This window comes from Lynx rufus, unplaced genomic scaffold (genome assembly GCF_022079265.1).
Source record: "Lynx rufus isolate CCGP_SWC_20201006 ecotype Redwood Valley unplaced genomic scaffold, mLynRuf1.p SCAF_11, whole genome shotgun sequence".
Lineage (NCBI taxonomy): Eukaryota > Metazoa > Chordata > Mammalia > Carnivora > Felidae > Lynx > Lynx rufus.
In genome coordinates this window covers 34,511,574-34,525,979 of record NW_025814825.1, presented here as the reverse complement: position 1 = coordinate 34,525,979, position 14,406 = coordinate 34,511,574, and the positions used below count along the sequence as shown (strand labels likewise).

Here is a 14,406-nt window from a genome sequence, read left to right as displayed (position 1 = left end):
CAAGCCTTGTTCCGAAGCGCAGAGGGTCAGAGGCGTAGCCCATCTCGCGCCGCCGAAGGCGCGAGCGGGTGGAAAAAGAGCCGCAGCCCGTCCACCGGGTGCACGATGGGCACGGTCTGCATGGCGGGGAAGGCAGGCGTGGCCAGTTCCCAGCGCGCCGTGCGCACCAGCTCCACCGCCAGCAGCTGGAGCACGGCCTGTGCCAGCTCCTGGCCGAGACAGCTGCGCGCTCCGCCGCCGAAGGGGATGTAATGGAAGCGGCCGCAGGCGCCCCGCGACTCCTCGCCCGCCGCGCCGAAGCGCTCGGGGTCGAAGCCCTCAGGCGGACTGCCGTACACTGCGGCCGTCTCGTGCGTGTCCCGGATGCTATACATCACGCTCCAGCCCTTGGGAATCTGGTAGCCCTGCGGGGAATGAGGAGACCCACCTGACCACGAGGCACCTGGGACCCAGGCCCGACCCGACCCTCCACCCCGGGTGCAAACAACAGGCTTCCAAAAATCGGCAGGAACGTTCATCTAACCCGGAAGCTAGGCGAACGCTCTGCGTTCCAATTTCAGCTCCTTTTCTGGTGAGCTGTGTGACCTTAGGATGGATACTCAATCTCTCTGAGCCTCAGTTTCTTAACTGGTAAAACAGGAACAAAAATGCCCGTTTTGTTGTTGTGAGAATAGAATAAGTCTGGCATATATATTGTTGGTCAGTAAATGTAATCTGTTGTTATGTATGCTTCAGTGTTTTGTTTTGTTTTGTCTTTCTTTTTTCTTCTGACATTAGATCAAGAGACCTAAGTTCTAGTTCTGCACCCACTCTCTGCATGGGCGGGAACAACACAAATGACAGGGACCCTCATTCCTCTATGATCTGCTCAATTATAAGGCTCTTCTTTGCATTGAACTGAAAACTGACTCTCTACCCGAACACCCTCCCACCCCCATTCCACTTGCTGTGCAATCATATCCAGGTCTGGTAGCCACACTTTAAGGAAGCGAACATGGGACTCAAACCCAGGCATCCTTAAAAGGTTGTAAGGCAGCCTTCATGTTTCCTCTATCCACCTTCAGCTTTTTCAACTATTCTACTTTTTGATGTGTCTTCCAACCCCCTAACTCTCCTGCTTCCCTAGCCTGAATAGCTTCAGGATGTCTATTCAGTGGGTCTCAACAGGTGACAGATCTTGGAATCACCAAAAAACATTGTCTCTCTCTCCTCTCTAGGCCTCCGTTTTCCCATCTGTAAACTGGACAATGGCTCTCCCTCTGCTCCCCCTGGTGGACCTGTGCTCCTCTTCCTCTGTTTCCCTTAGAGACTGTAGAATAAAGTTTGAATTCCAAGATGCAGCATCCAAGACACTTGTAAACACCTCATGATTCCACCCACCTTTGTCTGAATGGTCCCCCTCTCTGCTGGTGTGCTGTTCCATTTCAAATGTCAGCCCCCAAAACATTTTGGTGTCATTCCTTACTACAGATCTCTATCTTCCTCACATCCATTTGGGATGAAGTATAGGCCCTGGCCTCCTTTCTCTCCTGATGATTTCCTCCAGGGCAGAATCCCGGTGGCTATGGTTCACTCCACCCCTGGTGTGGAATGGGCCACAGATGTTCCTTGGCTGTTTAAAGCGAGGGTCAGGGAAGGGAGTGCCCCATCTCTGCTTGGAGCCGCCCAGCGACTGAGCTGGGGGTCGAGGGGGACCGCAGTGACAGCCATTCAGGCAAACATCCTCAGTTTCGCAAGTTTAGGGCTCCACTCTGATGCTGCCACTGTGCCGCCCAACCCTGACACCACCTGACTGACGTGTCAGAGCTGGAAGGGACCAAGACTACTTCCTTCCAGAGAGCAAACTGAGGCCCAGAGCGAAGAGGGAATTGCCCAAGGGCTTAATACAAACGGAGCCAGATCGGGCTAACAATGGCCGGTTCCTTGCTTGTGAGGCAGCAGAGGGTGGGGTACGGGACACAGTTGGGGGCTCTCCTTGTTTCCCACCCACACTCACTGGCTAACGGGAGTGCTGCGCGGAGAAAAGTATGTCTTATTCTAAAACTCGGTTCTGATTGAGTTGACCGACCCTCACCGCCGCTGAAAGCTCAAGTGGGCGGGGTTCCTAGTCTTATCCGCTCACCAGGCGCCAGGCTTCGCGCCCCCTCAACCGTGCTTCCCGGTAAACGGGACAGGGCTCGGCGCCCTTCGTAGGCGGAAATCGGAGGCCCCGGGGGGGGGGGGAGGGAAGAGGTGACCTCGCGGTCCTAATCCCCCCGACCCCGCCCGGTCGACCCCGCGGCAGGAGGCGGCGGGGTGCGGGGCGGCGCGCGCACTTACGTCGAGCTCGAAGGTGCGCAGCGCAGTGCGGTAGCCCCCGGACACGGGCGGCAGGAGGCGCAGCACCTCCTTGACCACGCAGTCGATGTAGCGCAGACGGCCCAGCACCGCCAGGCTGAGGTCAGGCTCGCAGCCGCAGTCGGGCCGGGGCCCCGCGCCGCCCCCCGCGGCCCCCGGCGCGCAGCCGCAAGCGCGCCCCAGCCCCTGCGCCGCCAGCTCCTGCCGGATCTTGGCGACGGCCGCCGGGTGCTGCAGTAGCAGCAGGACGAGGGACGTGCTGGCACTGGCCGTGGTGAGGAAGGCGGCGAAGAGGAGCTCCACAGCCGTCTCCTGCAAGACAGCCCGGGCGGCGCTGAGTCTCCCGCAGCGGGCCCTGGCCGCAAGGCCTCCCGGCCCTATGGCTGGGGAGCAAAGGGCCCAAATTTACCGTTGAGCAAAAGCCAGAGTGGCGGCTCCGTAAGCAGGCCCGGAGTCGATCGAATCCCAAGTCTGCCCCTTGAGAAAGCCACATATAGCAACGGCCCAAACCAGGATCTATCCACTTACTTTGGAAGGGCTCCCAGAGACGCGAGGAACTTATTCCGTGTGCTATTCTTAGTGCTTTAAGCGTTACTCCTTTGATTCTCATCCCAACCCAGTAAGGCACAATTACTGCCCTCGTTTTACAGAAGTGGAAACTGAGGCTCCAAGAGGCGCTCAAGGTAGTACCAGCGGCCGGGCTCAGGAGTCCAGTGCTCTAAACCACCTGGTGGTGCTGCCTGAATCCCTGTTGGGCGTCCTGACAGTGAATTGGGATGGGAGGAGGACAGAGGAAGGCACCTGTAGCAGCGGCGCCAGCCTCCAAGCAAAGGAGTCATCAGGGCTTCCTCCTCCAGCTGGGTGGAGTGGTCCAGTGAGTGATTAAACCTCTTCTTGGTCTGCACTGACTAGTAAGCACAGAGGAGGGCTTCATCCTCCAAGCCCCAGCACTTACTGCCTCCCTCTGCCCTCCCAGCTCCTGGTGTCTTTGTTCCTAGTGGCACCCACAGTTTGTGTTTATACATTTATTTATTTGATCATGGGATGAATGTGTACCCCTCCCTTCCCGCACCTCAAGGCCAGGGGCTGTGTTTTGCTCACCGCTATATCCTCAGTCCCAGTGTAGAGCCTGACACCAAATAGATATATCATAATATCTGTGGTATGAATGACCTGGTCCAAGGCTAACTGCCTGCCCTGGACAACATGGGGAGTCCCAGTGTCCTTCCTGACCAGGCCTAATCTACCTGGCCTGCCCCTGATGCCCAGACCAGAACTGAAGATTCCTGATCAGTGGGTTTCTTCCTGAGAACCTGGAGGGTGTTGTCACACCCTGTCAAACACTCCTCTTCAGAGCTAGGAACTATTCCTATCCAGGGGCTCTCCCAGGACTCATTTACTTCTAACCCCCTGGATTCTTGCAGCTCTCATAACCCCAGGAGTCAGGAGACAGATTATTAGCTCCATTCTCAAAGAAGAAACTAAGGCTGAGCCTTACCCTGCATGGGTCTTGGAAAGTGGGAAATTAACTCAGAAAGACTGGTAGTTGCTTTTGGAAGGGTTGAAGTGTTCCCATTTCTAACTTTCCCCTGCCTCCCCAACCTCTCCACTCCTTTTTGTGTTCTCCAGCAGGTCCTGGGGGCCATTCCAAAGCTTCTCTCCTTACTTCCATTGCCTGTGCTCTATGCATACATGGGGAGGGGCTCTAAACTTGGAGAGACCACGCAGTGGCCAAAGAGGTTAGCAGTGCCAGGTGACAAGGTGGCTCAGGGAAGGAGAATGTTGATTTCCAGAAGAAGAGGGAGCTTCAAGGAAGATACGGAGTTTGACCCTGAGCCCTTAGGATTTGTAGAGAAAAGGAGTGGAGGTGGTTTCATAGACTGGGGACTGCAGAAGCAAAGGCATGGAGTGACAGAGAAGGGTGTGGGTAAGCAGGTCTGTTTGTGGCCAGAACCTGTAAGTAAGGGCCGAGAATTCATGCCTTTCCACACTCCTACAGAGAGGGATGGTGACTGGCCCAAGGCCACAGAGCTGGTGGGTATGGCTAAGCCATGGCTGGAACCCATGTCTCCCCTTTCCCCTCCCCCTAAGGAGTTCCCAGGGCTTAAAGTGGAGCCAAACAGGACTCTGCTAGGGGCCGGGAGGAAAGGATGTAGCATGTGTATGGAGACCTGCTAGGAATGCAAAAGGGGGAGAAGTAAAACCTTCCCACCACCTACCTTCAGCTCCTGCACTGAGAGCTCATGGCCCAGCTCCCTAGTGCTGTGGATAATCATGTCGAGGGCGTCACTCAGCTCGGCAGCCTTGTCTTCATGAAGCTTCTCTGCGATGGCCTCCTCCAGGTACCGGTGTAACTGGTCTCGTGCCCGGATGCCCTGATATGTGGGGAGAGAGGGGAGGTGGGACAGGAAGTCTGAGGGGGCCAGGCCTGCACACCTAACCCCCAAATCTTCTTCCTTGGGCTGCTCTGGTCCACTGAGATCCAGGTGTCAAGTTTCTCAGCTTAGCTTCATGCCTGGCACATAGCAAGAGCTCAATAAATGCTCAGGAATTTATCCACCATCTCTACACATAATTCTCTCTTGGTGATCACATTCCATACTGTCCCTGGTGGGGTGAAATCAGTCCATTGCCCTTTGCCTTCACTAGACTAGGCAGGGGCAGTGGGCACCAGTGTAGACAGGAAGGCACACTTTAATGGATCCAAAAGAGCTCTGGCTTAGAGAACACTACTGGAGGTGGGTCTAAGCATTAGCCTCTGTAAGCAGGTAGGCAAGAGGTAGGCAGTTCAGGGAGCAACACAGCAAAAGCATCTGAGCACTTGGGTTTTCAGATCATAGGAGATGGGGTTCAAATCCTGCCTCTGCTGGCCGGCTGTGTGATCTTGGGTAAGTCACTTAACCTCTGAGCTTCAGTTTCTTCACCAGTAAAATAAGAATAATAACACTTTGCAGCCTGAGAGGATTAAATCAGAAAAAGCATTCAAAGCCATCAGCCTACAGCATGCCCCTTTATACATAACCATTCTTTTTATTCGGGGAAACAAAAACCAAGGCATCAGGACAGTGAGAAGCCCCAGCTTACAGACAAGGAAAAGGCAAATTCGGCCCTCCTGGTTGCTCTCTGGGCCTGGCCCACAGCTCTGAGGTCTGAAGAAGCAGCGGTTCTCTGATCCAGAAATCAGTGGGGCCGGGGCCGCGGACGGGAAGCCGGCACCCACACCTCTCCGACCCGGGCTAGGCCGGGGGAGTGTCTGCGGGGCTGGTGCTCCCATCGGTTCCGCAGCCATCCGGGCTTCCACAAAGGCGCTGGAGGCCGGGCCAGGGGGCACCGCTCTGGAGACGTGCTGGGATGACGGCCTGGGTGCCCACCACGGAGACCCAAAGTCAGGAAGCCAGCGACTGCTGGATCGAGCGCGCGGGCCCGGCAGGCGCGGCCCGGAGAGGCTGGGATCGCACAGCCAGTGAGGACAGAGGCCAGCCCCGACGCCCACCGCCACACCATGCCACCTCCCCACCCTGGGCGAAGCCTCGGTTCCCCCGGAGAGGCGACGCGTGGGGCGCGCAGAGTGACTGGTCTCCGCCTGGAAGACACACCCACGCTGGGAAGCCCCACGAGGAAGGTCTGAGGCCAGAGCGGCAGTACCTTGCGCAGGCCGCTGAAGGGTACGTCCAGGGGCAGCGAGAAGAGGTTCTCTACAAACTGCTCAAAGGTCCGGGCCAGCTCCGCGCACTGCGCTTCGTCCAGCCTTAGCCCCAGTAAGATGCGCGCAGCCATGCGAAAGGTAAGAGCCTTGGAGGCCTGGTAGACAGCAACCGGCCGGCGGGCCGCGCACCAGGAGCGCACCTCGCGCCGTAGCACCCCCTGCAGGCGGGGCACGAACCGCTGCAGCGCCGCACGGCTAAACGCTCGAGCCAGGACCTGTGGGAAGCCCGCGGGGTCAGCACTGGCCATGGTCCGGCTTCCTCTGCTCCGCGATTCCAGAGGCACAAGAATGCCAATGTCGGTCCCCTTCTCTTCTTCTAAGCGGCCCAGACCTAAATGTGTTGGCTTTTGCTATCGCCATTCCCAGACTCTAAATCTCTGATGTTTACAGTCCCTCCCATCCATCCAGGTTCCAGCTGCCACTCCCTCCGGGAAGTCGTCCCTGGTCCCTCTCCAAGGGGGGCTTTCTGGTCCCTTTTCCCCACCCATTCTGGTATCATCCACACATAGAAGATTGGAGATGAAATGTCCCTTAATTCCCAGTCCTAGCCTTATAACCCAAAGCGGCAAAAGGTAAGGGACTGGACCAAAGCCACCACTGGTTAGCCAGGGGGCTCTGCCAGCTTCCAAGTGTGCTCCTGAAACCTAGCCCTGGCCCGGCCCACAATAGGTGCCCAGGAATCGCAGGTTTTGGCTCACCTTGCGCCGCTGCCGATGCGGCTCACCGACTGAGCCTATCAGGGTGTGCGAGCCCAGTAGGATGTGCGCGCTCTGCGGCCACTGGCTGCGCACCAGGCGGTGCTCGCCCAGCAGGATTGTGCGCACGTTCTCGGCGCCGCTCACGCGGATCACCGGCCTGCCTAGCAGGTGCGTCTTGAACACTGTCCCGTAGCGCTCCCGGCGGGAGCTGTGGAAGCGAGAGCCCTGCAAGCGAGGCGGAGCGAGGCTGGAGCTGCTGGGTCTCGGCTGGGGGTCTGGCCCAGGCCTCCCAACCGCTCCTCGGTAACAACTCCCTGCTCCAGGCCAGCGCGTGGAGTCTCTACAAAACCGAGTCTCAAATGGGCCTCGCGACTACCCTATTGAAATGTAGATTCTCCTGTTCCCGTTGGGCCCGGGCTTCCTGATTATGTGCTTGCAGGGTATAGAGCGAATGCTTCTTAGAACCCCTCTGTTCACCCTGGCGTCGTGTCGTGTCGTGTTTAAGTAGCGCTGGGGAGAACCCCGGTGACATACGGTCCCTTCGAGGGAGCAGCTGGACAAAGGCGAGGTCTGTGTATGCTCTCTGGGGCCCTGGGCGATAGGACGAGACCGGCTACGAACCCTGGGAGCACACTGAGAGCGAGGAGGGTCCCGTGAGAGTCAGGGAGGAAGGGGTCATGTCGGGGTGAGAGCACGATGGGGTGTGAGCCACTCACCTGAACTAACCAGTGCAGCGTTTCGCCGAAGAAGGGCCAGCCCATGGAACCCTTGGGCAGGGGCAGGGCGGAGGCCCGGTCCCGGCTCAGCGTCCAGCGGAGCGTCCAGAGGTGTTGGGCCAGGCTGAGCAGCAGGCCGGCGCACAGGAGAGCGGTGCCCGCTGCCCCCAGCACTGACAGGCAGCTCAGCCCCCAGGGGAACATGGCGAGCCTGCGGGGGGCGGCCAGGCGGCTCGGAGCACTGGGGGCGCGAGAGCTGGGGCGCTGGTAGCACGCAGTGCTCACCTGTTCGGTCCGGAAAGGGCCTGGGGCTTGGGGACCAAAACCGAGATTTGTAACCTCGGACAGGGACTTCGCTCCAGAAGCAGACCGGTAGTAGAAGGCGGCAGTGACCACACGCCCTTAGGGAACGTGCCTTCCTCTAGTCCGACGCCTTCTGGGCCCAAATGCCAGGTCCTCGCTGGGGTGCCGGCTGCCTGGGGACCGGGGCGCCCGGCACCCGCGGCACCTCCCACCTCCTCCCCGAGTCAGCGCTCCTTTGATAGAAGCAGCCAGGGAGAGCCGAGAGAGGAGCAACTCACCGGTGTCGCCAACTTGGGCTGCGGTCACCGGGGCTGTAGACCCCCGCCCCACCTCCCTCTCTTCCCGGCCCACCCTGGCCACATTTATATAGATATTGGCTCCCTCCCTACGGACCGGTCCCGACTCATACAACGTGACGTGCCCATGCATATTTAAAGCCCTCCGAGCAGAGTAGTGATTGGAGGCGGTGGGCAGCGGCACGCTCACCCAGGGACGAGGAGTAAGGAGTGGCAGCCGCCGCAGCGCTCGGGCTGGGCTGGGGGCCGCGCCCCGCGCCGATCCTCGGGCGGGGCCTGCGATTTCGCGCCAGAAGTGCCCGGCTGTACGCCGCAGCCCCGCGGGTGGGCGAACCCCGCGCTCTCCGCTAACGTGGGCTCTGTGGCATCCCCACCCTCGGGGTTGCAGGTACCCCTTCCCCTTCCGGCACTCCAAGGTTAAAGGGTTATCCCCTTTGCTCTGTTTCAATTCCCAGGGAAACCGGGGTCTTAGATGCCTCGCATTGCAAGCACCTACAAGGGGTAGCCGGGGTCGAGATTCCCGGACATCCCCACACCGCCCCGGTTTCTGACCTACCACTTCGGGACCCCTTCAAAACATGGTCGTGTGTGTCACTGCTGCCCAGAGCTTCACGGAGACACCCTAGTCCCACCAGAGGTAGAGATCTCCGGGCGCCCTACGGGTCTCAAGGGCCGGTTTCACCGTTCCTTCCCACTCCGGAGGCCACCCCGCTCGACCCCAGTCAGTCTACCTGGTTGCTTCTCCCGTTTTGTGTGGGTCCGTCCGAGGGCTCCAAATGCCCCAGGGTTCGTGCCGGTCCCTACAGTGCCACCCGCGGGTTGGCGGGAAGGGGGCGGGATGTTGTATGTATTATAGAAGAAAGGGAACCCCACACCATCACCGCCATGGACCCACGGTGGTCTACTCCAAGCAGTCCTAAGGCGGCGTCTCTCCGGATCCGGGGACGCCTCAAAGAAAGCCAGAGAGAGACATCCCGAATGCCCTGCAGGGCTGGGTAAGGCGCGCGAGGGGCAGCCACATTCCACAGTCTTCAAAAAGAGCTAGCTGTTCACCGCTCTCTTCTAATTTCCAGATTTTATTGTGCCTGAAGAATTACCATGTTCTCCATGTAGGTTTTTTTTTTTTTTTTAATGTGCAGTACTTTAGGGTTGAGGCGGTCAATAAATACTTGTATCTTTGTTTTGGTGACACTCCCCATTCCAATAACTAGGGAATAACAACAGTCTTTCTGAAGGAAGCAGTTATTTTAAATCAGGAAGCTCTGAATAGATGCAAGAGCAATGCATTTTCAACTTGCTCAACATTTTTAATATTTCACACAAAATCAAGAAATGTACATATAATTCTTTACACTTATTTTACAGAGTTAAGTATAAGTTTCTTACAGGCATAAATCCTGAAAATGGAAAAGAAATATTCAGCATAAATACAATGAGAAGAAAGTTGCGATCAGACTGATATTATCATTAGGACCATGGTGGTAATTTACACAGAAGAAAATGTACGTTCATTTTAGATTTTCCAGAGTTCATTTGGTTTGGCTTGTTTCCATACCGCGGACAGGTACTGAGATCTGCTACTGAAGAAAGGAAACTGAGCCCTGTGGCAACTTCTGTGTGTAGGAACATATCTACCCTAGCACAAGCAGCACCTCAAGTAGTTTACCCCACTTCGTTCCTGCCCTCTTTTAACTTGAACCAAACCAAACCAAATAAATCCTAGAATGGGGTCAGCTACAAACAATATAGTTAGAAATATTAACCCTGCTCAACAGCAACACTGCATCTCAAGAAAATCCAAACACCTTTTCTTCATATTCAGAACCATTAAATTAAACCATCCAAGGAGAACAAATAATTCATATTCTTACAGAAATCAAGTTTGATTTCAGGGACCTTTAAAGATTTGTATACCACCCCCCTGCCGAATCTGCAGAACTGGAAAATTTAGTCTACTTAAATCATATTGAGATGAAAATAAAAGTTAACAGTCACAAAATGACAGTGAAATACTCCCATATCAGACATGATTGCATTCCAAAACTGGATACTGATGAAAAGAACCCAGAAAAATCATTCAAGTCTGAATAGAAAAAAATACTTATATGTAGAGGCATATAAGGTTTTTCTAATGTATTTACAATCAATTTCATATACAATTTTTGACCTGATTTATATGTTTTACCTTTTTTCCCTAAAAGTGAAAAAAATTAATGTCACCTTTTCCACATATAAAATAGTATCCAATTATTTAAAAATCCGTAGAAATGATATTTTTATTGTTTCTTGTTTAATCTCTCATTAGTGTCTTTTTTCTACTCCATTTTTTAATTCTGCAACCAAATTACTGTATCATGACCTGTGCCTGTTAGAGATCAATGTTGAATCACAGATTTGGTGTCACTGAGTGCAATCGAAGTCTAGGTGTGCTGGGACATACCATTCACCAAACTTCTTAGCTGTTTCACGACTGTCTCTATCAACTTCTGTTTGTCTCGATCATTCTTCCTGAACTGAGCAAATATGTTGTTCTTTTTGCTAGTATCCTTCATCCTAGGAATATATGTGAATGGAGAAGCTTGGTAAAAGGAAATTAAAAGCTATGCTGTCATAAGTAAATTATCTTGGCATGCTCTGAATTATCTCACACCAGTCCTATGCTTGAAAAATATTCCTCAAAGAAAATAGGTACTAATAAAAATACAGAGATAGCAACCACACAAAAAATTAGCATCTTCATTTTACATTCTATATGAAGTAGTGTTTTTGCATTAGTATGTAAATCTAAAGTATGTTACATTTTCTAATATCATACTATTTTCTAGTATCATTCCACAAAGTATGCTAAAATACATACCCTCTATGGACTCTGCAAATCACATTCATAGCAAAACAAGGTGAAAGAAAAATAACATTAGAAAATTTAAAGCAATATTTATTTATTTATTTTTGGCCTCAGTAGTGTTTCATGATATGGTAAATTTACATTTATTTTAAACAGTTCTTTCTGTCCTCTCACATCAAATACATCACAGACATTTGAAATGTGGGAAAATAATAGATATTTTTCATACTGATACCTAAAATGAAATATGGTTAAGCGAAAGGAAAATCTGTCACATAGTGAGGGAAAAGTAACCCCTAAACTTCTGTCATTTTTAATTGGACAAGATGCACCAGCAAATGTCCTGTTACTTCAGTTCTTACTATTTTATTTTTTCTATTTATTTTTTTTTTATCACATACTTCTCTATCTGCACAAAGAATGCAAGTCCATCATGGTAGGATATCGACAGCAAACATGCCAATTGCTAGCCACATTTTACAAAACACCTTTCTGTGTTATGCCATTAAAAAAAAAAAGTTCCAATTCTCACTCATCTCCAGTAAACATATTCCTAAGGCCAATTAAGCCTGCTATTGAGGATGCAATAGGAAAATTTTTGTTCACATGAACATAAACAGCAATCTCATATAAAAACTACACCAACACTGCACCAAGAAAGAAAGAGGCTTATGTTTTGGCCATTAAAATGGACTGAGCTTTTAAGCTCCATTTAGACATTTCTCTTTTGTTGAAAATCTCTAGTTCTTCAATCATCACTAAATCACAAAATGCTAAAATGTTATGCAAAAATGTTTTCAGAATATACTCACTTCTCCAAAAGAGTAAGAGCAGTGTTTGGATTCACCCGAAGGTACTTAGAAGCAGGCTGTCCATAATCAGCTAGATAAGTAGACCAATCCCAAACCATAAACAGGTCAAGGAGCTGAGGAAGACAGGGCAAAAATGTTAAACCAACTTTTGAGTATTTATCCACAGCTAATACATAAAGTATATGTCATTCTTGATCCTTGATCTTAATGTGCCCTCCTTCCTAGGTGGAACAGAATAAGGAATTCAATTTTTAAACTTTATCGTTAACTATACTTTATAACCAAAATAGCATGTACTATCTTTTTACTTTTGAAATTCCTAAATTGGCAGGGGATGATTTTCTAATACGGTACCTGATTGCATTTTCAAACAAGTGTACAATAATAAACACACTGTTCATAGAATTATATTAACACTTGTACTGATGTATGGAGATTTAATCTTTACACATTATTCAGTTTATACTCATTTAATTAGTAAGGGTTGGTGCTACTACCTGTTTGAAGAATTTCAAAGAACTTAAATTGAACCTTTTTTCTTAGAGGTTAAGTATGTTTACCTTTCAAAGAAGCCGTTTGTACCTAGACTTTTCCAAAGTAATTTAAACCAAAAGCTCAGATAATCTCAATTAAGTGCATTAAACAACCTCTGCTGAATTCTCCCTGGTGACAGATCCTCAGTAGTGTTATGAAATGTGGGCTTCAGGACTCAGCCTGTTAACTCTAGGCAATCATTTTGTATAAACAAACAACAACAAAAAGAAGCCCTCTTGTATTCCACAGTGTTTTAAAATTGACTATTTGCTTTATAATCTCCAGTGAGAATTGTTGTCAAATATGGAAGTAATCTTTTAAAAGCAATGCCATGCCTAAACCAAAGCACCAAACTCCTTATCCAACTTTAAAACCCTAATCTCCCTTAAGCCATTTAAAACCAACTTCCTATCCCCATTTGAATTGTTTCAGAAAGCTAAATACTTTACTTACTACCTTCCTTCAGTTTTTATATTATTCTTTCTTCTTGTTTTTTAATTCACTTTATAAGTAAGGGGTGTACTGGTTTTGCTTCCAATTGAAGGAAGCATTTGTATTTACTCATAGGACATGTGAGCCAACCCATGGGCCCTAAGAAGGATAAAACTTCTGGCGTGATTAAAACCTAAACAAAGGTTACAAGAAACTAGCTCTTCTATACGAAGGTAATGGACTTGTTTGAGTCTTTTCTTATCTAACATAGAGACTTCCCTGTAAAAAGGGTGAAAATTCTATAATGAAAATATTAACTATTACTAATAAAATAAAAACCACTCTATTTTCCTTTGGACAATATTCTAGGCTACATCCAAAGTTAAAACATGGGTACAGGATCTACACCGAAACAATGTTAAAAGAATATATTGTCTGAGAGAGAGAAGTTATTTAAAGTTTAAATTTATTTAAACTTCTGTGTAATTTTTGACTCTTGCTTGGCAACAAGTACAGTTTTCCCTCCTTGTGAAAGGAGGGAAAAGTTATTTTCACACACACCCACGGTGAAAATGAAAACTGGTATAACATCTCTGGGATGTGATTTTGTAATACCTGGTTAAGAACTTTATAGAAATGGTTGTTCTTTTTGATTCAGTAATCCTACTTCTAGGAATCGAACCTCAGGAAACAGTAATAAAGGTAGAGAACAATGAAATTAATCTCAAAAATGTTATTTGTGTTATCAAAAAACTGAAGGGGAAGAAAACACCTGAAAACAGTCCAAATCTCAATATTAAGAGAATGGTTAAGTAGTAAGGTGTATCTATCTGTAAGATGAATATCATGTAGTTATTAAAATTGATGTTCACACAAAATTATAAGTATCTGTTAAGATGCTTATACTAAACGTTCCTACTAAAATTACATAAAAACCCATCAAAAAAGACTGGAAGTAAATTTGACTGAATGCTAAGAATGGTTGTTATTTGTGTGGTAGGATTATGGGCAACTGTTGTCGTCTTCTTTATTTTCATAACATCCCACAATGGACACGTATTAACTCTGAGTTAGAAATAAAGTTTGCCTATTTATATATTAAAATAAATTTCAATAATAAATACTCCTCACACAGTTGTTAACAAAAGCCTCATTTTGAAGGATTCTTCTTTTAGGTATAAGTATGTTTGCACAAGTGTGTGTGGGCATGCGCACAGTCAGCAGAAAGTAACCACTTAATATACTGGCTGTAATCTCCCTTTCTTTCCAGAAGGCATTAGCAACATGACCTTTGGGATTTGGAAGAGGAAGAAGCCTTAAAATAAGTCTCTTTTTCTCTTGGGCTGATCTACCCCCAGGTGGGAAAGGAGGAGTCCACTTAATGAATTTAAAACCTACACCAACTCCAGCTGTGAATACAGAATTGACTCTTTTACAAAACAGCACAAAAACAGATAAAGAAATACTATGCTTACAATTTTCACAAATTTCACAAATGCTTAAAATTTCACAATTTTCAGATATTCATATGCAAGTCTCTTATCACTAGAAATAACAGGCACCATAAAATTTAACCTGCCTGCCTCCATGCAGACAAGTCTAATCTACATACTTTCAAATTTATACTAATACTTTATAGAAATACTCACCGTGCATCATTAACTTGTAGATATCTAAGGAAATCTGCGTAAGTCTGCACATTCATGGTTAAGTAATATATTACCAAT

The 14,406-nt window shown here is 49.4% G+C and overlaps 2 protein-coding genes across 10 annotated transcripts in view; both read right to left on the bottom strand.

Annotated features, from left to right (window-relative positions):
* Window positions 1-8,073, bottom strand: LOC124507003 (cytochrome P450 26C1). Its single transcript, XM_047073183.1, has 6 exons — window positions 7,458-8,073; window positions 6,742-6,966; window positions 5,983-6,258; window positions 4,557-4,712; window positions 2,320-2,649; window positions 1-404 (listed from the first exon to the last, which is right to left on the bottom strand). Exons 1-6 carry the CDS (start codon window positions 7,659-7,661, stop codon window positions 27-29), a joined length of 1,569 nt encoding a protein of 522 aa, XP_046929139.1. The 5' UTR covers window positions 7,662-8,073; the 3' UTR covers window positions 1-26.
* A 1,269-nt stretch (window positions 8,074-9,342) lies between these two features.
* EXOC6 (exocyst complex component 6) overlaps window positions 9,343-14,406 on the bottom strand; it is a 229,691-nt gene continuing 224,627 nt past the window's right edge. For all 9 annotated transcript variants that reach the window (XM_047073175.1, XM_047073177.1, XM_047073176.1 and 6 more), the window contains 2 exons: window positions 11,714-11,826; window positions 9,343-10,609 (listed from right to left, as the gene is read on the bottom strand). In XM_047073175.1, the coding sequence (XP_046929131.1) occupies window positions 10,477-10,609; window positions 11,714-11,826 (246 nt within the window). In that variant the 3' untranslated portion in view covers window positions 9,343-10,476. The remainder of the gene's footprint in view (window positions 10,610-11,713; window positions 11,827-14,406) is intronic.

Bases quoted from the DNA above. Each gene is read 5' to 3' on its own strand.
- LOC124507003 (XM_047073183.1), bottom strand. From the start codon at position 7,661: ATGTTCCCCTGGGGGCTGAGCTGCCTGTCAGTGCTGGGGGCAGCGGGC. The intron at 6,967-7,457 runs GTGAGTGGCTCA...CCTCGCTTGCAG, and splicing joins CGCTGCACTGGTTAGTTCAG to GGCTCTCGCTTCCACAGCTC. The intron at 405-2,319 runs GTAAGTGCGCGC...CATTCCCCGCAG, and splicing joins TGCGCACCTTCGAGCTCGAC to GGCTACCAGATTCCCAAGGG.